Source organism: Plecotus auritus (genome assembly GCF_963455305.1).
Source record: "Plecotus auritus genome assembly, chromosome: 14".
Taxonomy (NCBI): Eukaryota; Metazoa; Chordata; class Mammalia; order Chiroptera; family Vespertilionidae; genus Plecotus; species Plecotus auritus.
Window position 1 is genome coordinate 2,328,084 of NC_137780.1, and position 27,420 is coordinate 2,355,503.

A 27,420-nucleotide genomic window follows, 5' to 3' on the forward strand; every position below is an offset into this window, starting at 1 on the left:
CACTGAACACCAAACAGAGTGACATACATTTAGCCTCCATTCTACAATAATAAAATTTACATGACCAGTTGTCATAATACCAAGGAACTAAAATGTAGTTAGAGATAGGAAAACTACTTAAACTCATGGACGTGAACATGTCCCACATTTTGTCCCTAGTAATGTTTCTCTGAAGTGCTAGTATTCGCTGAGAATTCATTGGAAGAAGGGCCTATTTAAAGGAGAATGAACCGCCCATCCGTGTTTGCCTATGTACCTCTGACATAAGTTCTTCCTCTGTATGTGTATGAGGAGAAGAACTGAGAGCATCTAAGTCCTATGAGAGATGAAGGAGGATTGCCTACCAGTTGATAATTATTGAAGCTGGGTGCATGATCCCTGGGGGCTCACTACATACTATTCTCTTTAGCTTCTGTTTGAGATTTAAAAACCCTTCAAATAACTGACAACACACTCACAGACACTCCCTTGTACCCTAACATTCACCTTCTAGTTCTCCCTGAGGGGAAGTCTTCGAGCAGGCTAGAAAGGGAAGTTCTGCCCCTAAGATTGTCTGGAACTTTTTTTTTCATCCAACAGACTTTTCTCTTCGGCCGCCATCTGGTGGCCTAACTGTGCAAAGCAGCCACCCTGAAGATAGCATTGTTGGCAGGGCGTGGGGACAAAGTATGATAGGACCAAAAATAGAATCAGAGTCACAGAAGCATTGAACAGACTGCACAACCTATGAGGGAAGGCGGGGGGCGGGGGGCGGTGAGGGGGTAAGAGATCAACCAAAGGACTTGTATGCATGCATATGAGCAAAACCAATGGACATAGATAGTGGGGGGTGAGGGGGGAGAGAGGTCAAGGGGGGAACAAAGAAGACCCATGTAATACTTTAAATAATAAAGAATTTAAAAAAGAATAAATTGGCAGCCTAGTTAAAAAAAGGAAACAAGAATATAATGCAATATTAAGTTAATATAAAAATGATAAAGTTAAAACATAACAAAAAAGTTCCTACAGGGTTCAGAAATGCCATTCAATTTTTTATAAATTGTTTTCCCATAGATTTAAACTCATAGTTAATAATAATTACTAACGTTATTTGCCAGGATTACATGTAAACAGCAGCAGCCAGTGTTCTGAGTATGGAATTAACTGCTTTAAGGTATAGGGACGAGCTTTCCAGCACAGGTTCTCTCCTAGGGGAATTCTGGTCAAATTTCAACTTCATTGATTTATTGCTGATGAAATAGTCATCGTTCCTATCATAACGTCTATCCATACATCTTTTTGTAGTCAAGTTCACCTTCTGCCACCTATCTTTACCTTCTCCTATATAGTAATAATGGCGATTTTTATTTTTAATGGCGGAGAAAAGATTTTAAGAGCTGAAATATCAGAATGTGATTTAAACTTATAAGAAGGCGGGTTGAAGGCATATGACCTAGGCATCATTTTTACAGTCCATAATTTGTACAGGGACCAGGCCACATTCATTTCTCACCTGCTTCTGTCTTTCTTTAATGCACTTTAATAGATGTAAGAACACTGATGAATTTCCTGGATAAAAAGAACATCTAAGTAACGTACTGGTAGGGATTTCGCTCAGTCATCATATTGGTTGGACGATAGGGTCCTGGCCCCGTCACCGTAGAAAATTTCTTTGGAATAACATTCTGTTTCCACAGTTTAAGCCATAAAATCTCTGCCACGGAACACAGTTCCTGAATTCAAGCGCAATCTTTTTTCTGGCCTACTCCTGGGGATCTTGGACTCAAAGCTTTGGTAATACCCTCTCACCTTATCACAGAGTAAGAAATCCTGCCTCCTGCCTTCCCGTGGGGGGAAAAAACACTTCCCTCCACCCCGGCTCATTCACCCACCATCGCGCACTTGGGAAAGATCTCCAGGCGACTGGCTGTGCCGGTGATGATCTAAAACAGGGGTGGGCAAACTTTGTGACTCGAGGGCCACCATGGGTTCTTCAACTGGACCGGAGGGCCGGAACAAAAGCATGGATGGAGGGTTTGTGTGAACTAATAGAAATTCAAAGTCAAGGAGCGGATGGGGAGAGCAAGAGAACCGGCTAGAACAGCCGGATCCGGCCCGCGGGCCGTGGTTTGCCCACGGCTGATCTAAAAGGAACTGCTGCTCTTTAAGCTTCACACGTGCTGTTTTCCGTCAGAAGCTGTGCAAATCAGTCAGCCTGATTCTTTCCTGACTCCAAGCAACTCGGTACCTAGCACCCTGGCCCGCTCACTCACAGACAGTCTCTCAGCCAGTTCAGACCTGTTTTTCTAGTTCATGTGAAACAGGAATGAGATAGCGGCTTCCTAGCTTCAGTTTTCAGGGTAACGTTTTCTTTTCATTCAGTCCCAGGCAATGTGTTCATCGGCCATCTGGGAAAAGACTGACTATGATAACTTGCAAGAACTTGTATGTGAGGTTAGCACCCTTACTTAACGCAACCAAAGAAATCAGGTGATTCAGACACCTACTCCACAACGTGAGGCTAACTAAACGGGAGTGCTGAGTACCACTCTTCCTGTATTTCACATGCTCTTGGCTGTGTAGAGCCAACCTCTAACATTTAGCTCTACAGAAAGAAAGGACAGAAATTCTAAAAGAAACATTTCCTAGTTTTACAAATCTTTAGCAGGCTCAACCATCTCAATGAACAGCAGCACTCATGCTCACTCTCAACAGAAGCATCTTACGGATGAAAAATAGACAGGTGTCTTGGAAATAGTATGCTAACTGTACAGACAAAATGTTAACATGCGCTATTACCCCATGATTGCAAAATGGGCGTTGTCCATGTTTTAGTAAGGTAATTAATAAGTCTTATTAAATATTCTTGATGCATATGTTTTGAGACAACTGAGATCTAATGAAACTTAAAGAGCTCAGAAATGCAACAGCTTTCCTATCAGGAGAGAACACTGTCTGATAATGCCCACGAACACGGGCCAGGGCCCACTCGGTGGACACCACCTGTAGGGGTGACCGATGCTAGCACAGGGGGTCGCCACGTGTGCGCGCCCATCCCAGTCCTGGGATTTACTGAAGGAGCCTTTTTCTCTGTTGATTTCCGCCAAAGCCTCGATGACTTACTCAGGTGTGGGGTGACCTTTGCTGCCAACATGGTGGTCGTGGACAAAGAGAGCACCATGAGCGCCGAGGAGGACTACATGGCTGATGCCAAGACCATCGTCAACGTGCAGACCCTTTTCAGGTAAATGTCCACGCCGCCCGGCCCGCCGGGGACTCCTGCTCCGCAGTGGGGGGTGGCTGCCCCTCCCTCTGGGTGGAAGGCATGGACACCAGGTGCTCCCACTGAGGTTGTCTTCATTCATTGGACCCTAATGGACACTGATGTAGCTCCCAATGGTTGATTAGAACTGTGGGACATTTCATTTCCAACACCGGCCCAACTGGCATGGCTGAGTGGTTAAGCTTCGATCTATGAACCAGGAGGTCACGGTTCCATTCCCAGTCAGGGCACAGGCCCGGGTTGCAGGCTCGATCCCCAGTGTGGGGCGTACAGGAGGCAGCCGATCCATGATTCTCTCTCAAAACTGATGTTTCTATTTCTCCCTCTCCCTTCCTCTCTGAAGTCAATTAAATATATATATATATATATATATATATATATATATATATATACACACACATATATATACATATATACATAGAATATATATGTATGTATACATATATATACATATATATATGTATATAAATATTTAAAAAATAAACAGAACAAATCTGTGTTCTTTTATCGTTTAAAAATAACAAATTCTAAAACATCATGTGCAGTCATAGTTTGGGATGGACCCTGTGCACTAATTTTGGTTTTATGCCCAGCCATGGCCAAAGATACGCATTTACATCCTGGGTAACTAGGCATGAAAGATTACAAGGCTGTGGACAGGTAATGTACCCATGTTAGAGCCAAGTCTAACCTTATTATCCTCACTGTGTTCCTGTCTTTATTAATTAAACTCACCTGGACAGGAATTCCCGCTGTGGTGCTCTATCGGTTTTGCTTTAATACACAATTGCAGCTAGCCCCAGAATTCTCCCAGTGGCCTGTGACATAGAGTAGATGGTCTGTTTTTCATCTTCATATTGATTAGCATAACTGGGCATGTCAAAGCTGTTTACTGAGTGAATTAATTCAGGCAGAGAACTATGCCATAGATATTTGACACTTCTCTACAATGATACTTAACACTACTGAGTCAGCGCATAAATTAATTGTAGACAAGTTTTAAGTAGAACAAACTATATTATTTTTCAATTACATTATTGCTTTATTATGAGCCTAGTACCCAGGGAAAAGAGACTGATTATGTCATTTAATATCTAACATGTTCTACAGGCAAAAAGTATGCAGCTCTTAAGGCTCAGAAATAGCATTAGCACTTGAAATATACATAATTAAATCTATTAGGTCAGTGGTCGGCAAACCGCGGCTCGCGAGCCACAGTTTGCAGCTCTGTTGACTAATGAGTTTGCCAACCACTGTATTAGGTAACTAAATTTTAAAATATAAACTATTATAATGGAATATAAGCAATACATTATAAATATAAAATGCACTGCAATGAAACATTTTATTATTTGAGTCTTACTTAGTAATTCCAGGTTTCACTAGGTGGCAGACTTAGATAATGTGTTCAGTTTTCTCAGTTTAAAAAGCATAAATGGTATATAGGCTTACTCATACAGGCACACCCCATAAATCTTGTTGACCTCTCTAATTTCACCTGCACATATTAAGGAAATGACCGGGTTAATCATATTATCACCTACTCTTCCGAAGACCTCAAAATATCTGGCCACACATGTGTATACTTATATTTGATACCATGTGTTAGAAGAGGATTATAGCATCCAGGTAACCACAGATTTAACCATTTAGAATCATGTAAATGAAAGATAAAAGCTGTATTTCTCAAAGAAGAATTCCCAAAGGATGAAATAAATATTCATTTGTCTGCAGCTCTGTTTTCCCCATCAATCTGTTCTCTGGCCTCAGATCTCAGCAGCGTTCCAGATGTTTCTCACGAGCTCTCCGTTCACTTGTGTTTGAGACTACTTAATCTGTGAACATTTAGTCAGCACATTTATCATCCCTAGGACAATACGTATGGCCTGGTGAATTGTGAACATTTGTAGTTGCCTCTATTGGGCCACGGAGTCTAATTTAAAGGCAAGCATTCCACTTCATGTACTTTTTTAGACCTCGCAGACCAGAGCTTCCCTTTTCCATGGGGTGTCACTGAATGAACTAAACTGGTTGTTCACATGGTCTTGCTGTTTGGGGTCACGGCCAACCTGTGTACGGGGTGAGAGCTCCCTCTAAGGGCGTGCACATCCCAATTTCTGTCAAGGTTTCCTTTATTAATGTGCACGTGACACTGTTCTTTTAAAATATTTCTTAAAGAAATACTTTTGGAACTCCCAGATGGTCTGAGATTGGGCACATGGACGCATTTTCCGGGTTTACCAGATGGCGCTATGCCGGCCCAAAAAGCCAATGGGTATTTTTTCCTAGTAGGCCATTCTTCTCCATTTTCAATAGTTCCTGGGGGAAAAAAATGCACATTTATCGAATTTGTTGTCTTTGGTGACTTTCGAGTAAGAACAAAGAGCTTCTGAAAGAATACGGATGACATGGTGTTTCTAGCTAAACGAGTTATAGGGCAGAACCCTCTTCAGCAAGACTTTTCTCTTCTAAACAACAAAAAAAAAAATGCACAAATGAAACTGGGAAATTAGTTATTGTGCCAAAGACTTGCAATTAGAGAGACGGACACACGGTTAGACACTGAGTAGCTGTCACAATTGGCAGGAGGGCTAAGGTGTGGATAAAACCCACCGGAGTGACTCATAAACTCAGACACGGAGGTGCCAACGTGGAGAGAATGATTCCGACCTGCAGCAATTTTCAGACTCCAGCTCAGTTAGATCTGAGAGGAACTTGAAGTAATGGCTGGGATCTCAAAAGATGGAGAGAGGAAGGAGGAAAGAGAGTGCCTTTCAAGCAGAACTAGCAATGTGAGAGCACAAAAGGCAAAAAGCTAGGAAAGCAGTCACACCACAGCCACTAGGAAGCAGGGAGGACGGGGTGTCGGACACTGAGCTACGTCCTTCCCCAACAGCACCCTTAAGCTGGACAGCAACCCACCTGCACAGAACCTGAGCCTCAGAGTGTCCTTCACCGGCCCAGGGTTACCAAATCATGGCAAACCCTGAGGATCTGAACACATTATATCTTTAACCTTAAACATCAGCACAGGAAGCCTTTGTTTGGCTGATACGTCAATCTAATTATTGCAGCTGCCTTAGATCAAGAAGTACGATAATATGTGTCCTCAAAACAGAAGTGAAGAAGTAGAATACTGGCTGTTTCTTCCGATAAAAGGTGGATGTCATGACACACCTGAGACCATAATTGTCAAAGGCTTTGACTAGGTGAGGCTCAACCACGTGTCCACTAAGTTAACCAAGAGGACATACGGTTTCACAGACAACGCTGAAAGTATTTTTAATAATTTGCTAACGTCTTCACTGAGATGGTGACTAAGGCCCAGTGGAGACGGATGGGGGGGCGGGGGAGGGGGCAGGTAGTCAGGGAACAGACACCTCGGGCTGCCCAGAGGCAGCAGCCCCACCCTCCCTGGGGTCAGTGACAGGTTCTGGCCAATCATCGCTCAGATCAGGGAGTTAGAGCTGAGGAAGGGTATGAACGCCCCGCGGTCCGGGAGTTCAGAGAGGGCTCCCCTCTCACAAGAAGTGGCGCCCCCTAGAAGGCGCCTGCATCCGTGTTCCGGCACATGGAAGTACAAGCATCTGCAGAAGAAGCATCTGGAGAACCGTGCTGTTTTTGAGCCAGTAGCAGGCTGTGTATAGCCTGTATTTCCAGTCAGTTCTCGGGTCTGAATTCAAGAGACGGGTTGGGCCTGGTGGTGAAAGCACGGTGTGGCACTGGGGGTGTAACGCGCACGTGTCCTTGAAACGCAGGCTGTTTTCCAGTCTCAGCATCATCACCGAGCTGACTCACCCAGCCAACATGAGGTTCATGCAGTTCCGGGCCAAAGACTGCTACTCCCTTGCCCTTTCCAAGCTGGAGAAGGTACGTCGCATTTAACCGTTCGGGTTGGAAGACTCATTTCTATGCGGAAAGAACTGCCATGAAATAGTCCAAGTAATAATGCCGCTCTGAAATCCTGCGTGGGGGCTACAATGGTAATGTATAGGTGGTTGTTGTTGTTTTTTTAATGCGAATTGATGGATTTGAACTATTTCTATCCTAAGTGAGTATGATGGAATATCTTATTCTGTCATCGTTAATCATAAATTAAAAGCATGATGTATAGCAGAATGAAGTGTAGCAGGAATGTGTAGAATCACTCCATGTTGAAGTGGCTCCATTTATATTATTTTTCTCTTTTAAAAATATATTTTTATTGATTTCAGAGAGGGAGAGAGAGGGAGCAAGATATAGAAACATGTATGACGAGAGAGAATCATTGATCAGCTGCCTCCTGCACGCCCCCTACTGGGGATTGAACCCACAACCCTGGGCATATGCCCTGACCTGGAATCTAACCATGGCCTCCTGGTCGATGTTCAACCACTGAGTAACACCGGCCGGGCATTTATCTTATTTTTTAAAATGCAGTATATTTTCTATTTTCTTCGGATTTGTCACGCCTATCAGGACACTTCCTGAACATTATGGTTTTGCTTGCCCTTCCTTTACATCGGCCCTTTCTCTTGGTGTGGTCCATTTTTTGTTGCTGGGTTGTTTTTACGACATTACCCTTCTTCTCAGGAATATTCCAGTTCCTGCCACTGTTTTCCCAATACCACGTCCCATGCTTGGCCGTTGGTCATGTGGCGTCCCTGACGCTCCTGGTAATGAAGCTAAGCAGAGAGGGAAAACGTGACAAGTAATAATGCAACACAGAAGGGGAAGACAATAATCGGAAAAACAGAAATTTCCATCTCATTTCCCTCTCGACGCATCTCATTTCTCTTGTTTCGATGCATTTCATAAAATAGCCTCTTATTCATGCTTATGGCACAATTTGCTTCAAGGCCACTTCCTTTAAAATTGCTTTTGAACCATCACCATTCCCCAGTGATGATGACAATTCCACCCCAGCAATCACATGGTAATTACACCCTGATGGCCGAGGCGAAGTAATGAAAATGTGCGATAAATAGGGGGGTATTATCATCAGAAAAATAGCTTTGGTCTTTGTCCCTCGTTCCTGACACAGAGCTTCAAAAAACCCTTGGAATTTCCTGAGTGACAGGAGTGTCTTTTGTTATTCAGACCTTTCAATCATGCCTGATTTGATGCTAAGCAGGCAGATCCTGGAGGGGCCCTTAGGTAGCTTGGCGATGAGCTGGTTGCCAGGAAAAACGACCCACATGATTAGAAGATTGAACAGTTCAGCCTCTCACCCCATCCCCAGCTCCTGGGAGGTGAGAGGGACTGGAGATTGAGCGTAGTCACGTGGCTAATGAGCTCATTAATTATGCCTAAGTCACAGCACTTGGATAAAAGCGCTGAAAGAGGAGGACTGGAGATGGTTCTGCTCTGCGAACACGTTGACCCGAGAGGAGAATGTGGCTCGGACCTGCCCAGATGTATCTTTTCATCTGCTGCCGATTTGCATTCTCTATAATGAAATGATAATAATTAACTGCAGCTCCTTGAACCTGCTGGGAGTGTGGGAAGCCCCGACTTTGCAGCCGGCTGGACGCGAGTGCAGTTGGCTGGCAGAAGGCCACAGGCACGGGGGCAGTCTGGTGGGCCGGGCCAACTCTGGGTAGTTAGTGTCAGGATTGAACTGAATGGAGGACACCCGGCGAATGGCAGAGGATGGGTGTCAGGATGCAAACCGTCATGTCTGCAGACCATGTATCACTTTATAGTGTGAATGGCAGAACAGCATGATGCAAATGGAGCCAGCCAGCTTCTGGGAGGGACTGGCAAGGATGTCAAAGTGAGAGCAACAAGGCAACATTGTACAGAATCCGCACTTAAACTCAGGCCAACAAATATTTACTGAGCGTGGATGATGAGCTGGATGCCTTGTTACATATTCAAGATATAACTATTAATGAAGTCATGACACAGTCACAGCTAAGAATCATACAACCAAAGTATGTTCTTCACAATATCATCAGGAAAATTTAACTAGGCAGAAAAATGTAAAACACAGCTCGGCCAGGATGGCTCAGTGGTTGAGCATTGACCTATGAACCAGGAGGTCAAGGTTCGATTCCCCGTCAGGACACATGCCCGGGTTGTGGGCTTGATCCCCAGTGTGGGTCATGCAGGAGGCAGCTGATCCGTGATTCTCTCTCATCATTGGTATTTCTCTCCCCTCTCCCTTTCCCTTCCTTTCTGAAACAATAAAAATATATTTAAAAAAAAGAAGAAAAATGTAAAATATGGAATGCTCACAAATGTTTCCATCTCAAATTTCTGGACAGAAAGAACGAGAGAGAGGTTCGAACTTGGCCTTCATGTTCCGACTGCCCTTTGCTGCGGGCCGGGTGTTCAGCATCAGCATGCTGGATACACTTCTCTACCAGGTATGCGAGAATTCTTTCTCTCTCTCTCAAAAGGTGTACTTTCCTGTCTCACTGAGATTTTTATTACATAAATAATGTATCTGGTGTTTCTCCTGGAGCTGTTAACTTGACTTAGGCTCTGAAAGGAAGTCAGTATTTTACTTCATGGACTTAATGACATAAAATGTAATGAAATATTGTGTAAGAAAGAGAATCGTTATTTTTTCAGAATAACCTCTGAAATATTTTTCAGGCATTCTGTAGGACCAGGGTCCTACAAGGTTCCGTGTGGCACCTGAATGTTGCCACATTCCTATTGCTAGGCCGAAAAAAATCTGAGGAAAAAAATCACGAGGTTAAAAGAGCAGCCTTTTGTAGAACACGCATTGTTTTTTGGAAATAAGGTATCAAATGGGTGCCAGTGAAATGATGAACCGTTTCTTTGGCCTGAACAAAGGGAATGAGCGTGTCTTCTTCTGTTCTCCTCTGGATGCAAGAGTTTGGTTTTCTGAAACCAGCATCAGTGAAGTCAATGAGTGACCCAGAAAGTAGTCCAGCCCGGCAGGCAATGCTCAGGGGTTGAGCGTCAACCTAGGAACCAGGAGGCTGCAGTTGGATTCCCCGTCAGGGCACATGCCCGGGTTGTGGGCTTGATCTCCAGTGTGGGGTGTGCAGGAGGCAGCTGATCGATGATTCTCTCTCATCATGGATGTTTCTCTCTCTCTCTCTCTCTCTCTCCCTTCCTCTCTGAAGTCAATACAAATATATTTAAAAAAGAAAGCAGTCTTGGTAGATTTATTTAAAAGGCATTACAACTTTTTAAAAGTCTTTGCTATGCAAAACAACTAGATGATTATTTTTCCAATTTTAGTACTTGAAGATCAAACTGAGGGCAGTCATCCTATATAATAAAGAGCTAATATGCTAATGAGACCAAACGGCAGAATGACTGTCCAGACCACCTTCCAGACGAAGCTGGGGCTTTGAGGGCCAAGGCAGCTGGGGCTGCGAGGGCTGAGCCCCTTGCACGAATTTCGTGCACCAGGCCTCTAGTTTCCTATAATTGGTTGAATGTTGGTACATGCCATGGTGAAATGTGTTTGCATTGCTTAGAAGTTTTTATTTCCCCCACAGCTAAGACTAAATTGAAGACACAGGCAGCATCATGAATGCTCTAACTACTGAGTAGTGTTCTAGCAACATATCAAAATACACTGAGTGGCCAGATGATGATGATCTCTGAACACATAATAATCTGGCCACTCAGTATATATATATATATATATATATATATATATATATATATATATATATATATATATTAGTGTGTGTATGTGTGTGTATATATATAGAGAGGCCCGGTGCATGAATCTGCATCGGTGGGGTCCGGCCAGCCTGGCCAGGGGGAGGGTACATGGGCAGTTGGCCGGCCTGCCTGCTGGTCGAACTCCTGGTCAAGGGGACAATTTGCATATTAGCCTTTTATTATATAGGATGTACACTGAGTGGCCAGATTATTATGCATTCAGAGATCATAATAATCTGGCCACTCTGTGTATATCTTATATATTAACACACAAAGTCTGATAATATTTATTGCTAAACTATGAACTCATTAATATTCAGAGTTACTGAAATATTAGAAAATTATTCTACTAGAATAGAGCTTAATCCATAAAAAGTTTATATTTCAATATAAAAAAGTTTATATTTATAATATAAAAATATAAAAAGTTTATATTTATAATATTTGCAAATATTAGTTCTTTCATGTATTTATGATATTCTCTATTTTATATCAACTCATTTTTTTGTTAAAATCTGAAACTGTTTTTATCCTGTCTAACAGCATGAATGAAATGTAAGCATATCGAGATATTCTTGAGAATAAATATTTCCATGTCTCCTTATGGACAGCTAACTGGGCATGTGTATTTAGGCCACTCACAAGATATATTTTTTATTTCCTGTTTCGTGGAGGCTCACTGATGTGTTAGGAGAAACATCCTGTTAGCACTAATGTGATGTTCACACCGTGGCTAGTCTACACATCTCACAATCTTGTTTGTATCGCAGTCATTTGTGAAGGATTATATGATTTCCATCACCAGACTCCTGCTGGGATTGGACACTATCCCAGGATCGGGCTTCCTTTGTTCTGTAAGTTAATCATTTTTGGGATAAAAGATGGTTCTGACAAGCAGTCTGAAGTCCAACCATAATGTACTTAGGCTTATTCTTCTATGCCATTTCCCCCCTAATATGTGCGCAAAGGAAGGAATCATAGTTCTTTGAAATCCCTTAGGAAAAGTTCAAGGGAAAACATTACTTGAAGTTAATAATCAAGATAAGTAAAGCTGTTCAGAATTCAGAACAGGCGTTTTTCCTCTCTGTGTCAGGAAAACAGTATCCCTTAGTGTGGCCGAGCAGTCCTCATGCAGGGCCACTGAACTGTAATTGTTTGTAATAGAGTATACGGTGTCGAAGTGTATTTAAGGTGTGACTTGCCAACAATTCAAATTAACAAAGGACTAGTATGTGCACCCCCCTCTGTGAGCCCTGTGCTCACCCTGCTAACATCTTTCTCAGCATGGGTGTTCCTGGAACTTGGGATGGACAATTCTGTCTCGTGCTGGCGTGTCTTTTGTACTTGAAGATTTTCAGCATCTGCAGACCCTGTCCACTAAGCCCCAGTAGCAGCCTCTGGTTATTACACCATTTAAAGCAGTCTCCACGGCTTTTCCAACAACTCCCAGCTGATCACCAGTGACCCCTGTCTCCTGAGATTGCGCTAATCCAATGTCATACAGCCCCGCATTGAGTGGCTGGTTTATTAGGTTGGGGTGAGCCCCGGGAATAAGGCTGCGATGGGGTGCCTTAAATAAGTTTAATACACAGCTGAGCACTCACAAAATGCCATGTTGAGATTTCAAGATACCAACAGTTTCCACCTTTAAGAAGTGAACAAAATAACCACCGGCTTTTTATTTCTTAAGCGGTTGAGATGTCAATAAATCCCTGTGTGTTCCAGATAAAGATCACCGAGGAGGACCTCTGGATCCGAACGTACGCCCGGCTCTATCAGAAGCTGTGTTCCTCCAGTGGAGACGTCCCCATAGGGATCTACAGGACCGAATCTCAGAAGCTCGCTACGTCTGAGGTTTGGGACTATCAAATATTCCAGAGTCCATGTGTAACCCGATCGGAGGCAGCCATCCCTATCAGAAGAGAGGCAAATCTCTCCCTTAAAATATTTACTAGGTGTTGGCTTCATGCCTTGAAGTATAAGTGACATTATACGAACAGAATGTTTTGAGTGTTTGGTCTGGCAAGATGATTATTTCCACATATTTGTAGGAAATCGAACGATCACAGAGACTTAGGACGAGGAGGATCACACCAAATACATTTAAGATTGTGATGGACCAAAGTCTACAGGTCACGTGCCCAGCTATGAAGGAATGGGCATGCGTTCATTTCTGTTACAAAGTACATATAAGCTGACACTCCCGAACGAAGACTGATAGTCATGGTAGATATGACTCAAGGGTTCATGCTCTTCACGTCCACAGAAGAGGACTTTCAGGGTAGTATCAAGTACGTGAGACTAAAGGAAGTTAAGACCTATACTGGTATCCACTATTGCAAAACCCTGGTATTAAAATTTTTAGTATTTCCAACTTAAATTCTGATAGCTAAAATAAGGTTTCTAAGTTTTTTTTTTAATAAAATGTTCTCTTACCATGAAGATATGAAGGTGAAATAACTCATTTTCCTATCACTCGGATACAGTGCTGTTTTGAAATAGAAAGGTAGATAGATATCCCCCTTTTTCATTGAGTTTAAGTGTGAGATCATTCCCTCGCCTGCCACGAGGTAATGTGTGTAAGGCGCTGACTGAGCCTCCGTCATTGATATTCACCGGGAAAGGATTCGTTGGATCTCCTCCTGCCCTTACTTCAATTGGCAATTTGAATCCGATTATTCTGAAAGCCAGCAACACAGGCATGGCGTAGCTGGCGCTGCGATTGTGTCCATGGAAGGGGGGAGGTGGCAGGCTCACGGAGCTGCTGCAGGTGCAAAGGCCCGAAGCTGTGGGCTCGCACAGGCCCATGCTCTTAGAAAGTAAGACTTTCGCTTTGATGGGCGTTGCATTTCACATGACCTCCCGGTATGAAAGCAACCATTTGAAAGCAGGGAGTTTCTGTTTATTAAGGGCTTATCATACAAGGAGAGCTTCTTACTTCACGATCAGCTGTGAAAGAGCCCATCAAAATGGACTGTATGAGTTTGTTCCTTGTTTTTTCCCCTCATACGAGAAGAGCCCGATTTCAGCTGTATTTCTCATTCTAGACTGCATTTGTGAAATGTTAATATTTACAGCATGTTTTCACCTAGAACGCTTCAAAGAGTTCCTGAAATATTTCTTAATATTTTAATCAGAAAACATTTGATGTGGTGGGTAATTAATGCATGAATTAAAAAGTGCTTTTTGATTTCTTCTGGGTTGTATGAGGGAATTTAAAAAATCGTATTTTATAAAGTACATTCCAATGCCATCTTTAGAAAGGGCGATACCTTAAGAAATGTTAAAATGTTATTCATTCCAAGAACAAAACAGTTTTCATAATCTTTATTTAAATTTCATATGAAATATGTGTGGTGGATTTAGAAAAATCCACGACATGGACTTTATTTGAATAAAATTATAAAATACCTAGTGTCTTTTGTGGTTTCAAACAACTCCATGTTAATAGTCATTTGATAAAATAATTGATATGTAAAAATTAAATCCTTTCATAAAAACTTGGACTGGAGGATGTAAAGATATTTTTATCTGGTTTATATATCATTCCAAGAGAACATATCTTCTAATATTTTTTAGTAACGGAGAGTTAATATCAATGACTATGACTTAGCTCTTCCTGTGAAAACTCTTATGAGCTATATGATAATACCTGGGCAGAAGCAAACATAGTCACAGAGCCCCAAGCTAACATCATTCCCTAAAATGCCTAATTCTCCATGTCCATTTCCTTTCAAGTCTCAAATATCAATCAGTGTGGAGGAATGGGAAGACACCAAAGACTGCAAGGACCAAGGTCATCACCGAGGCAACCACCGCAACTCCACGTCCAGCGACCAGTCGGACCACCCCCTGCTGAGGAGAAAGAGCATGCAGTGGGCCCGAAGGCTGAGCAGAAAAGGTCCCAGACACTCTGGTAAAACAGCTGAGAAAATAACGCAGCAGCGACTGAACCTCTACAGGAGGTCAGAGAGACAAGAGCTTGCTGAACTTGTGAAAAATAGAATGAAACACTTGGGTCTTTCTACAGTGGGATATGGTATGCTCGCTCAAAATATTGTATGCTATGGACTTGTGATTGCTGGCCCTTAGTCCTTGTAGCCTTGGTTCTCCTTTAGTAAGTCGAGAATCACATTTTTGGTTCAGAGGTCAAGTTGACGGGACTAGTGACACGTCTTGAATTGCTTCCGGGAAACCATGATGATGATAATAAAGTGAAAGTGCTGAAAGTTTTAAGTATTTGCTTAGTGCTCTATAGGCACTGTGATGAATACATCAGATGAATTATCTTCGTGTTAATTTTCACAAAGACTCTTCCATTTTAGACCTAAGGAATCTCAGTCAAGTAACTTTCTAATTAGCTTGTTAATAGCATGACTGAGATTTAGGTTCTGTTCTGTCTGTCTCCAGTGTCTGTCTTCCACACACACACACACACACACACACACACACACACATGTGCATACACACACGTGCATACACATACACACACACATGACACCTCTTATTCTACAGTCTGGAATAAACTCAATTTGAGGCTATGGTAAGTAACTAAATGTACCAGCTACAGGCACACCAAATATTCTTACAAAATTTGTTTAGGTTTTTGTTGTCCAGAAATAAAATGTCTTCAAAACCTATAATGTAAAGCTCAAATAATGCTTGACCTCGCACCCTGCGGCTCTGTCTCAGCGGTGGGCTTCTGTGCTGATCTGTGATTGCAATATAGGCCATTGGGCACAGCCTAAATAAGTAATGCAAAGATAATTAACAAATATATCCCTTATTACCCTATAAATGTTATTTTGAAAAGAAATTCAGTCAACTTAGAGGAAACCCAAATGCCAACGGTTCTGTTTTGTTGCACATGTGACCAGGGTAGACCAGAAGCTCCGATAATGGCAGTCTCGTGCGGGTTAAGGATCAACAGGAAGCAGTCCGTATTTGCCCCATCTCATCTTTACTAGGAAAGTCTCAATGTGAAGCAGTGCCCAGAGGGAGCAATGTTTACCAACACAGTCAGACAGAGTTTAGAGGAGGGTAGCTGTGTTTCTTTGGAGAAGAATGTGAAGCAGTGCCCAGAGGGAGCAATGTTTAACAACACAGTCGGACAGAGTTTAGAGGAGGGTAGCTGTGTTTCTCTGGAGAAGAAAGGGGAAAACGTTTACTGAGTTCCCACTCTTTGCCAGGAACAAAGTTAGGTGCTTTTTGAACACTTTTCATTGCTCCTATGACCCTGACTCATTGGCTGTCCCATTTGACCCTTCGAGAATGTGAAGCTCAGAGGCCAAAGACTTTGGTCAAGGACATAACGTGGGAATGTGTTGGAGTCAGGACTTGGTGTGTAATTGGAATTCAGAATGATATTGTTCCTACTGAAATGTGGACTCATTCATGACCCATCGTTTTAAGATGATCAAATAGAGTCTTACATTAGGAAGCACATTGAAAGGGAACAGTGATTTTCACTTAAAAATAGTATTAGTAGCTCATTGCCAATTTATTAAGTATGATAGTATTTCCCATAGAACTATAGCAGTGCTATATTTATGTGTCCAATTGTTAGTTGTTATCCAGCTACATTCTCTTCTTTTGGAAAGTTCTAGTAAATGACTGTTTGTCCAGGTCCAGCTGTGTTTCATGAACATCATAATAACCCCCGCGGGTGCTGGAGGCAGCGAGGCAGATCACAGCTGGGTTCTGAGAGACACAGAAACGCACAAACTAACTGCGTGGGAGAATCACCAGGGAGCATGCTCTGTTTCTGCTAATAACACTTCTATCATTTAGTTATACTCTACAATTTTTTACTATCGGTTTGTTAATGTAATTCTCACACTAACTCTTACAGAAAGAAAGAAAGGATACGGTCCACCTTTTTACTCTTCCTTCTTTCTCTTTTTGTTCATTCTATCTGTCTATCTATCCACGGATCCGTCAATTCATTTTAAAGCCATGCACTGTACATGCCCAGTCACATAAAGATGATAACAACAGGATTTGGAACCTGCCACATCGGGGGAGCCAGGTGCTCCCTGGATTTCTAACTCTCAAAAATTCATCCATTGCTCAACAGATATTATTGGGCCATCCTCCGAGCGCCAGGCACTGTTCCAGGTGCTGTTCCAGGCATGGGGATGGGACAATGACCTATTCAGACAAGACCTCTGCCTTTATGGACCATCTATTCTAGTGTCAGCCAGTAGAATGAATGAACGATTTAACCTCGTTATCATTTGGGGAGTGCAACTCGTAACACCTATCTCATAGGTTTTAGGACAAATGGGATAATGAACAATAGTGTGCTCAGCCCAGAACTGGCATCAGTTAATACCACAGATCTAGCACATGTCTATTTAAGTACTCTATTAGTGTTTTACACATAAAAGGGTGTGTTTTTTTGCCCACTTCAAAAAAAAATTTTTTTGCACTTTTGGTAGCAATATCATCTCCCTTGAGGATGTGTGCTTTGAAACAATTCGTATTTTGCATGTTTGCCTTCCTTCCTTGAGGAAAAGGGAATGTCTTACTCATCTGTTCATCTTTGTATCCCCAACAAATTACACACTTCCTCATACACAGGAACCCAGTCACTGCGTGTTGAATGCGTGAACAAATGGCGTTCTCACAGGTGAGACAACAGGGCCTGGACTGGAAGCGATTTCCGTGGGTCACCTGGCCTCATGTACATTCACATCAGCTCTTCAGTTTATAACTTGGACTCAATATCTTCGCGCGTTTCCACTAGACCACATGCACTTTCTGCACTGCCGTCAGGGTCTTGCAGAGTTTCACCAATAAAAGATGTTCTAAATACTTTACTCACACCGCATCATGACTGATTCAACCACGAGTCGGAATCCGACTTTTCCTGAGTAGGTGTGGCCTACTCCAGAAGGAGCAGATTATTCTGACTTACTGGACATGGCACACAAAGGAGAGAGAGAGAGGGAAGAGTCAAAAGATGACCTTTGAGGGCTCTCATTTGATCATCTACGAGGTGGTGACACTTAGGGAACTTAGAAGAAGAAGACAAATATGTTGGGGTGAAGAGAATACAATAATTTGTGTGCCTGGAAGAACTCCAATTTGTTGTGTCAGAAGCTGGGTATTTGCTGCCTGGGGCACAAGAAAAAAGGAATGAGATGCTTACATAGACCTGAGAGTCATCTGCATATAATTTTGATGAAAGCCGTAGGAGTAGATGAAGTAACCCCAGATGAGAGACTACAAGAGAACTCTGGGAAACACGCATATTTCTAGAACGTTAAGGAGAGAAGCATTAAAAAAAAAAATGAGAGGCTGAGTGTCTAGAACTGAATGACCCAAAAGATGGTCCCTAGTCCCATAGCGTGCTATCAGTTAGTTACATGTTTTATCAGGATCCAGAGCCTTTGGGTTGCTGAGGTGGTCAGAGGCATCCCTCACCATGGCATTGCCCACCCATGAGCAGCTTTGTCCTTTACCCTAATGCGAGTATGTGTTCCATGATGTGAAAAAAAAAGTGGCAAAGTGTTAGACTATAGAGATAGGGGGAGGAGATGGCTTTGAACTGAGCTACTTTTTCAAATTTCTATTAACCTCACCCTGAGGAGGAGTCAGTGAGGGGTGGGTGAGGAAAGAAACCAGGAGTGATGTGGCCTCTTCATGACATTACCCAGGTTTCCATATAAACCACATGCAGTCATTGAATTGAACTCCTTAGTAAAATGTTTGCTCCAGTTCCTGGAGTCCATGGAGAACTCAAAACCTTCGGAATGATCAACAAAACCTGAGCAGGAAGCAAAAATTACTGACACGCTCGCTCTGTCTACGCTTAACACTGACATTTTCTAGGCAGTGTTTACATGTGTAACAGGCAAACCAAGTCCCCACTAGATTTTGACTTCATCCCAGAACCAAAAATGAGTATACCATCCTGTTAATAAGCAAGGAGCAAGGCGGGGTGTGGATGTTGCCTGAGAAGTTTGTTAAAATTGTTTGCCCCCTGAGGCCACTGTTCGATACTGTGCGCTGTTTATATAAGAAAGTTCAATAACGCTGCCACTGTTTATGTAAGAGTTTGAGTCGTACCTAGACAAACGAGGAGGAGGTATTCTACTAGACCTACTGCATTTCAGAGTATTATGTTTTATGTTATGTTTCAGTCTCCGGAAGGCACTATTAATTTCCGTTCCTTTGTACAGCAGTTGGGGAAATTCACACAGGGGAGAACTTCTCAGGAAGCACACATAAATTGCTTTTTATGTAGACAGATGATCCCGGTTATCTCGTATCAGTACAATATCCTTTGAGTTGGCGCTGTACCTTATTTGGAGTAGGCTCATTGTATACACTCACTGGAATTCCATGTCCAGAGTCAGCCATCTACCCTCCCCTCGGTAAGATTGACAGGCTTAGCAAATTAAAATATAGGGCTCCCAGTGAAATGTGAATTTCAGATAAGCAGCAAAAAATTGTTCAGGACAAGTATGTCCCATGCAATTTTTGGGACCTATTCATGCTAAAATTTGTTAGCTTTTTATTCTTAAACGCAGATTTCACAGGGCCCTCTCTATTTTGCCTGACAACCTTAACCCCGTGGCAGAATACAATGCTTTGTATCTACTTGGGGGATATATGCAACCAAATATATCTCTTCATTTGACTTTTAATTTGATGATCTCTGGATTGTAAAAGCTTTGCAGGTGTACTATGATGGATTCAGTTATATTGCAGTTACATACCCTATAAGATAAGGCCTTCCATGTATAGATTTTTAAAAATAGGGCCCATCCGTGTATCAATTTGAAATATAACTAAAAGTATTACCTTTTCTATTCCAGGGACAGGATTTTGGTTAGATAAACACAGTGGTCGCCCTCATTTTATGAACAGGCCATGTAGTCCCCTGTGCAGGAAATTACCGGGCCAGCTACATTGGCCTAGAAAAGTCATTGGCATGAATTGGGCGCGGTTACGCGAGTATCGATCTGTCTCTATGGGTCTGTAATATGTTCTTAGATTTTGAGTCAAACTGTAAGATGTAGTACCTCTTTCAGGAGCCACACTTGTCTATGACTGAAGAGCTTAGGAGGGTTCGATGGCTCTAGAGCAGGGATTTACAAAACAGCTTCAAAGCCTGACAACATTACCCTTGGAGGCTTCATGCCATTGAAGTATGGGTCCACGTGGGTTTACATTTACAGTGTGTGATAACCTTGGCAGCTAAGGACTTCAGGTCCCAGGGCTATTTTCTTTGTCGGTGTCTCTGTGTCATCAAAGCCGGTGCTCTGAACTTGAAGTCCGGGGATGTCCTTGAATGCAATGGACAAAATTAAAATGGCACAGCCTATGACTTTAAAACATAGACAGGGGATCCCCCCCAAACTGTATACACACTTCACAGCTGAGAGTTCTATCGATGTTTCTTTCTTTTCAGATTTAACCCACTGGGATGAATACGTACTCAAAGTGTGTGTACATTTTTGGGGTGCGCCCTGTATATTGCCTTCAAGGAAAAACAAATAGCTTGGTCATACACTTTCCTTGAAACTTACACTTCAATTCTGCCCCGTGGGGGTCCTTTGCATTCCGCAGAACCCATAGGATGGCTTTTATCGGACACATCATGGGACAGAGTCAAACACAGCGAGGGCCTTCAAGCCTCCCAGATATCCTTCTGTTGTGCTTTCTAAACACAATGTCGTCCCATGGTACTTCACAGACTTTCCCACAGGAATATTTCTTTCTGAGATTGGCCATCTCTACCCACAATCATTTTTTTATCAATGATTAAAGCATCATCAATCAAGGTGACATCTTGTTGAGCTATTTCAGTGTCAGTGTTTCGAGGGTAGACAGTAACGGTGGTTGTTCTGAACAGAATTAGATGGTTTACTTGTACCACCTAGTGGACGGAAAAGGAGTGCCTAGCCAGACATTTCCAATGACAATCATTTGGAAATAGCTGCGCACACCACCCTACGGTGGGCAACGCGATAGCACGTTCTCCTGGGCAGCTCTGTGGTTCGAAGATAAGATGCTCTCTAAGAACCCTCCCGACGTTCTGGAAGTGGCATAACAAGCCTGGCACTGATTTGTCTTCCAGATGAGATGAATGACCACCAGAGCACCCTGTCATACATCCTGATTAACCCGTCTCCGGACACCAGGCTAGAGTTGAATGACGTTGTGTAAGTTGACCTTACATCCCACACGCAAGGCATTTATTTTCAGAGACCACCAATTATTATTTTTTTTATATATTTTGATCCCCCACCAGTATAGCCCCTATGATTCCTGTGGTATAAATGTCCAACCTAATTTTTGTGCTCAAGAAATACATTTTGCATGTTCTGTATTTCTGTGTGTAATACTATTAAAAAAAAAACCACCACAGAATTGTAAAGGAATAAAAGAAGGAAATGGCAGCATGGATTCTGTATTTGGTGAGCTAGTATGTATTCGGAGAAATAAGAGAAACTATATCTATATATATATAAAAGGCTAATATGCAAAGTGTCCCCGCAGGAGTTCGACCAGGAGATCAGTTCTATCACTAACTATGACATACACTGACCACCAGGGGGTGGTGCAGAATGAAGGGAGGCCCCAGCTGGCAGCCAGAAGGCCCCAATCGGCCAGGCCTAGGGACCCTAGTGTAATAATAAGAGATCAGTTCAAAGGAAACCGGAAATATCTCACACTATCTAGTTCCAAAGACCTGAGATTTCCTACCAGCCAAAGTAAAGTAGATCAATACACTTACTGGGAAAAGGTGTAAGGTAGTAATTTTATTCATCAGAAACTGTGTATTATTCACATACAATGATCCATATTTGTGACATGGAGATAATTAAATTTTAGTATAACTACAGCAATGATAAATATCACACAAAAATGCCTACCATGACAAATAGTACATAAGGCATGTTTTAGAAATTTATTTTATTAGACCCATGGTGATACAATTAGGGAAGGAACTTTTGCAGCTACCTCAGTTAATTTGGGGGATATTAGGTTATATGCACGCCTTTTATGTTTTTCTAAAAAAAAAAAAAATCACTCCCAAAAAGTCCATTTTAAATGAAGAGGCAACATTCATTTGATTCAAAGAACAATAAGTGACTAGATGATATGGCATTAATAATCACAGTGCATATTAGCTTTCTTGATCAACCTACAATGCTTATTGATATTTAAAGTGACAATATGGATGGATCCTGAGAATACGCTGAGTGAAATAAGTAATACGGAAAAGGACAAACACGATATGCTCTCCCTCACACGTGGGGCGTAAAAGCAACAAATGAACAAACAAAACAAACAAATTCATAGACACAGACAACAGTATGGTTCTTAGCAGAAAAAGGGGGCGTGGAGGAGAGGGAGAAGAGCGTAAGGGGGTCAAATATATGGTGACAAAAAGGCTAGATCTTGGGTGGTGTATACACAATACAATATACAGATGACGAATTATAGAATTGTATACCTTAAACCTGCATAATGTGATTAACCAATGTCACCCCATTCAATGTCGTTAAATAAAAGAAGAAGATTAAATAGTAACGAAACAAAAACTTACTACTAACCCTGCAGGATTTTACAGGCTAAGCCAACAGGGCGTCCTTCTGCCAATGTAACCTAAACATTGAACAGATACATTGGAAGTAGTCCTCTCAGCGGTTGGTGTGAACTAGTTTTGTGTTTACTGACTATTGCCGTTCTTTGCTTTGCTTTCTCTTACCAGATATTTAATCCGACCAGACCCACTGTCGTACCTTCCCAACAGCGAACCCAGTCAAAACAGCAGCATCTGCAATACTGCTGGTCAAGACTCTCGGGAGGAAACTCAGCTTTGATAACATAAAAATAACGAACTTCTTTTTTTTTTTCCCCGACGAGGAGCTTGCTGGAAAGAACTCTATATTTTAGGAGGAAAAAATATGGCTGGCATGAAATAAACTAGACTGGGCTATCTTCAAATCTCTCCTATTGACACAAATCCATTCTCTTAGAAATATAGGTTATTTTGAAATTTAACTTACTGCTTATTGGTATTTCTCCTAGTAATGTTGGAAAGATCATCCATGGAATGGTTTTGAAAAACCTAAATGAAAACACACGATTTTAAATCGGCTCATTGCATTGTTCGACAATAATCCGAACTGTCTGAAGTCAGTTTTTACAAATTTTAAGGTCTTCTGGAAGTCAATGAAAAAATCCAGCTCTATTTGGTGCATCATATTATATTCTTTAAAACTGGTCTTTTACCAAATTGAACTCGTCATCTTCTCTACACAGGGATGACAGACAAACTTGTGGGCTGACATTTTTGTAGGAGTCATAATTTGCTTTAGAATCTTCACCTTCACTTGTTTTGGTTGCCTTTTCATAGGGTACCATCTTTATTTTGGGACTTGAGATGCTCATAACAGGTTTTATTACACCGAGGAAACCAAAACAAATAAAAAGAAATATCGAGAAGCTGAAACATTTGCTCACTTTATGTCCAGCCCTCATTGTATGCCAAGGAGTGTGTATTAAAAAGCAAGTATCGATCGTTCTCCTAAAAGAATGCCTAACATTGAGAAAACACTTAAAAGCATATTTGTTGATTTACATTTAAGCCAGGAATTGAAATAGGCAGTGATTTTCATTGGACTATTGAGCTTCAACATTTTTTATATATCTATAGAGAGTATTTCATTAGAAAGGTAATTTAAAATTCAAAGAAGCAAAACAATACTCCTTATGGAATACAAGGACATTTGATAATGCATCAAAAGTCCTCTTTTATGCCGTTAGTATTACAATAATCATACCCCAAAACTGATGTTAAAGATTTGGATTTAATTTTGAAAAGTTATCTATGGGAATATAGTTTAACACTGTGAGGATAAAGCAGATAATAAACGTAGTTTTTCCATTTCAATGGCATATACGTCAGGTAGAATTTGACAGTTGTAAATATAAATTGGCTTTGGGTGACACCAAAGCCTTTAGTCTGTATTTCTGAATCTCCTTCAGGAAAAGAAAGAAAAGCACAGAGTATAGTTGCCCGTTCGTTGCAATGTGTTCAGGAAGAGAGAGACTTCGGTAAATTTAAACAAGTTATTTTTCTTCCAACTTTGTAGTTTTTCTTTTTTTCTGAATTTGACATTGAGTTTCAGTTCAGTAAAAATAGGACATATAAGACTTAGAAAGAGAAATTTTATCTTTTTTTTTTTTTCCTTTCATAGAGAAGCAGAGAAATTGAAAGGAAAATAGAAAGGTTAAAACAAAACAGAGAGAAAGAAAACCTAGTAGTCCCCAAATAATTCTATGGAAATAAAAATGTAAAACATAAAATGTGAAACTGTAGATTATAGCCATTCTATATTTTGGCTTAGAGAATGAAATGCCTATTTGTGTTTTTTATTTTTATTTTTTTTGTACTTTACCTTACTCTCATTTTGGAATAATAAAACCACCAAGAATTTCCTCTACAACAGGGAGAGCCTACCTTTAATTTTCTTTCATCAGACAGAGAAGTCGAATTTATAACACGTTACTTAAAACTGGAAGCATGCCTTAAAACAAAGACTGTATGCATAGGTATGTATATGTTCTAAGCACATGGGAAAGATAGTTGACAAACACACATTAACATGCACATTATTCAAACTAAAGGCAGAATCAAAGTAGTATATGCACTGGAAAAAAGTGATGCATTTACTGACCCTATTTCATAGTTGCACATCAACAGTCAGTATGATGTTTCTTTCAATTGCCATTTCTTTACATCATTACAGTTATTTTTAGGAATAAATATAAGATTTTATGAATCTCCCATTTCCTCCCAGGATCTCAAGTTAAGACTTTCTGCATTATGACAGCCGTCAAGACTAGGATTTTAAGTTAAGACATGACTATATTTCCTATAAAACTAAAAACTCCATTTCATAAATTTTACAGTAATTATTTTTGATTATGAACGTTCATCCAAATTTACTATTTAACACAATTCATACAGCTTGCTGTAACAATGATAGTTTATTAGTCTTTCTGTTATTTAAAGAATAACAACATGCTAATAAAAGCCTTTTAACAAAAACGGTTGCCTTTTTAAAATACACTTGCACATGAAAATAAAACAAAAAGCCAATAATAGTCCTTGTAACCCTAAGGGAACAGGTTCTGTTTATTGTCTATGTAACATTTTGCTACCAGTTACATGGAATTGCTTTAAAATAAATAATAAAATTATTTCTGATGATGAAAATTCTTGTTGTTTTTTTTTTTTTTGTGTGTGTGTGTTTTTTTTTTTTTGCTTAAACGTTCATTGTTTAGACACATTATGCTTTGAACCTATAAAACTCATTGGTCACTTTGATATTTCAAAACCAAAATGAACGTCCTGCTGTTGCTTTATAGTAAGTTTGAGTCAGGAATGGTGGGTCCTCCAACATTGTTCTTCTTTTTAAGATTAATTTGGCTATTCCTGTCCTTTGCGTTTCCATATAAATGCCTGAATTAGCTTGTGTGTTACCGGAAAATGTTAGCTGGGATTTTAACAGGTATTGCATTGAATTATTGATGAATTTGGGGAGTGTTGTCATCTTAACAATATTGTTTTCTATTCCACGGACCTGAGATAACCTTTTCGTTTATCTCTTTCAGCGATGTCTTGTCGTTTTCAGTGTGCGGTCTTGCATTTCTTGGGCAGTTTATTCCTAATCATTGAATTCTATCAACCTCTGTAACGACACCTCTTTGGAACACGGTCCTAGCTGTTTTCTAGGGCTGCTCTTGCTACAATGGCAGAGTAGTTGTAAGAGAAAAAGTCTGCCTACCCTTGGTTTAGGGGAAGTCTCCTGACTAGGCTCTCTGCTCACCAGCACAGCAGGATGGTGAGGAGCGAAAGGACCCGACCACATTAATGAAAATACCCTTTCTGCTTGTTCTGGAGCTTGTTTCTCCACCCGCCCCCTCCCCGCATCCCCCCCCCCACCCCGCGCTCTCTGTTTGTGACCCTTATATTAATTGGCACTGTGGGTCTAGTCAGGGGTGGGCAAACTTTTTGACTCGAGGGCCACCATGGGTTCTTAAACTGGACCGGAGGGCCGGAACAAAAGCATGGATGGAGTGTTTGTGTGAACTAATATAAATTCAAAGTAAAGGAGCGGAGGGGAGAGCAAGAGACCCGGATAGAACAGCCGGATCCGGCCCGCAGGCTGTAGTTTGCCCACGGCTGGTCTAGGTGAAGGACATTATCTTTCCTGCTAAATAACAAGCAACACATAATAATAATGACTGCAACTGGAAGCATATTACTTCTGAGTTTCTGAAACACTATTTTACTAACATCGCATACAGTTTTCAAGAAAATTGACTTAGTTGACCTCCTCTGCGAGACAGCCAATCAGCAATAGGCACGAGAGGCAAAAACACCCCACAATGCAAATGGGGAACTGATCTTGAAATGCAAGTCAGGGAAACACACTGCCTGATGAGAACTGTTACATTTTAAGGCTCGGCTTGGGAAGAAACACAGGTGAAGAACAAATAATTTGGAATGTAATTTGGCTTATCTTTGGATTTTCTTTGTGATATCACCATCTTGTGGCCAAGAGTAAAAGTTTTCCATTGCAAACTAATTTGAGGCTGGGTTCCATGTTAGCCTTAGACAACACAGTCTTTGTGATTGTTTTTACTGTTATTTTAAAAACCGCCTTTGTGTTATTTCCATTTCCAAAATGTTATCATCTCATCAATTATCGAGAAAGATCTTAGGAGAGCCAGCTCCTTGGCTGACCCATGGTGCAATTTACATGAATTCTATCCCAGCAAACCTACAGGTGCACAGAAATAGTCTTTATGAAGATGTTTTTAATACATGCAATCCAAGATTGCAGAGGCCGGCTCATCTCCGCTCATTATTCTTGCTGCCAGATTCACTTTTACGCCGCCTGAAATGGTGACACCTTCGGTTATTGGGTTGGTGTGTCCTTGGTGGATCTCTCTGGCATTTTCCTCTGATGGGCAATTCCGATGATTACTTATGAGGGCCATCAAGCTGTGGATGCATTTAGCGGCGTCAAAAATGAAACAGCCATTGCCTTACAATTCCCGAGGTGTCGGGAAAGCTTACACGGCTTAGTGTGTATAATGCATTTTGGCACCGTAAGTCACTTTCACAACGGACTCTGCGAAGACTTATTAGCTGGGTGCCGATCTTTTCTCAATGGGATTCCACCTGCGTGTCATTCGCCAAACCGCTTGTGAGAGTGAATCATGGGAGGAATTTCTGGGATGGGGATGGGATTCAAGTAGAGCCAATGGCGTCCGCGGCTTCATGAGACATGTCTCCAAGGCTGGGGCTCTCTTTAATATCTCATCACGTGGCAGGAGGACATAACGGCGTCCCAGTTACCTATCATCACAACGAAACCCATGTCATTCTTGATCTTGAAGAGTTCCTGATGGGTGATGGGGAGTGAGGTGGGAGTTAGGCCCTTGGAACGAGGATGGTTTCAGTCCCTTGGTGGACGTTGACAATG

The 27,420-nt window shown here is 41.5% G+C and overlaps 1 protein-coding gene across 7 annotated transcripts in view; it reads left to right on the forward strand.

Annotated features, from left to right (window-relative positions):
- KCNT2 (potassium sodium-activated channel subfamily T member 2) overlaps positions 1-25,138 on the forward strand; it is a 139,518-nt gene extending 114,380 nt beyond the window's left edge. For 2 of the 7 annotated variants that reach the window (XM_080651166.1, XM_080651167.1), the window contains 8 exons: positions 3,089-3,223; positions 7,021-7,132; positions 9,511-9,612; positions 11,668-11,751; positions 12,623-12,751; positions 14,636-14,936; positions 20,988-21,072; positions 22,629-25,138. In XM_080651166.1, coding sequence (XP_080507292.1) covers positions 3,089-3,223; positions 7,021-7,132; positions 9,511-9,612; positions 11,668-11,751; positions 12,623-12,751; positions 14,636-14,936; positions 20,988-21,072; positions 22,629-22,740 — 1,060 coding nt within the window. In that variant the 3' untranslated portion in view covers positions 22,741-25,138. The remainder of the gene's footprint in view (positions 1-3,088; positions 3,224-7,020; positions 7,133-9,510; positions 9,613-11,667; positions 11,752-12,622; positions 12,752-14,635; positions 14,937-20,987; positions 21,073-22,628) is intronic. The other 5 variants (XM_080651168.1, XM_080651170.1, XR_013959624.1 and 2 more) reach the window with 4 other exon arrangements.
- The last annotated feature ends 2,282 nt before the right edge of the window (positions 25,139-27,420 follow it).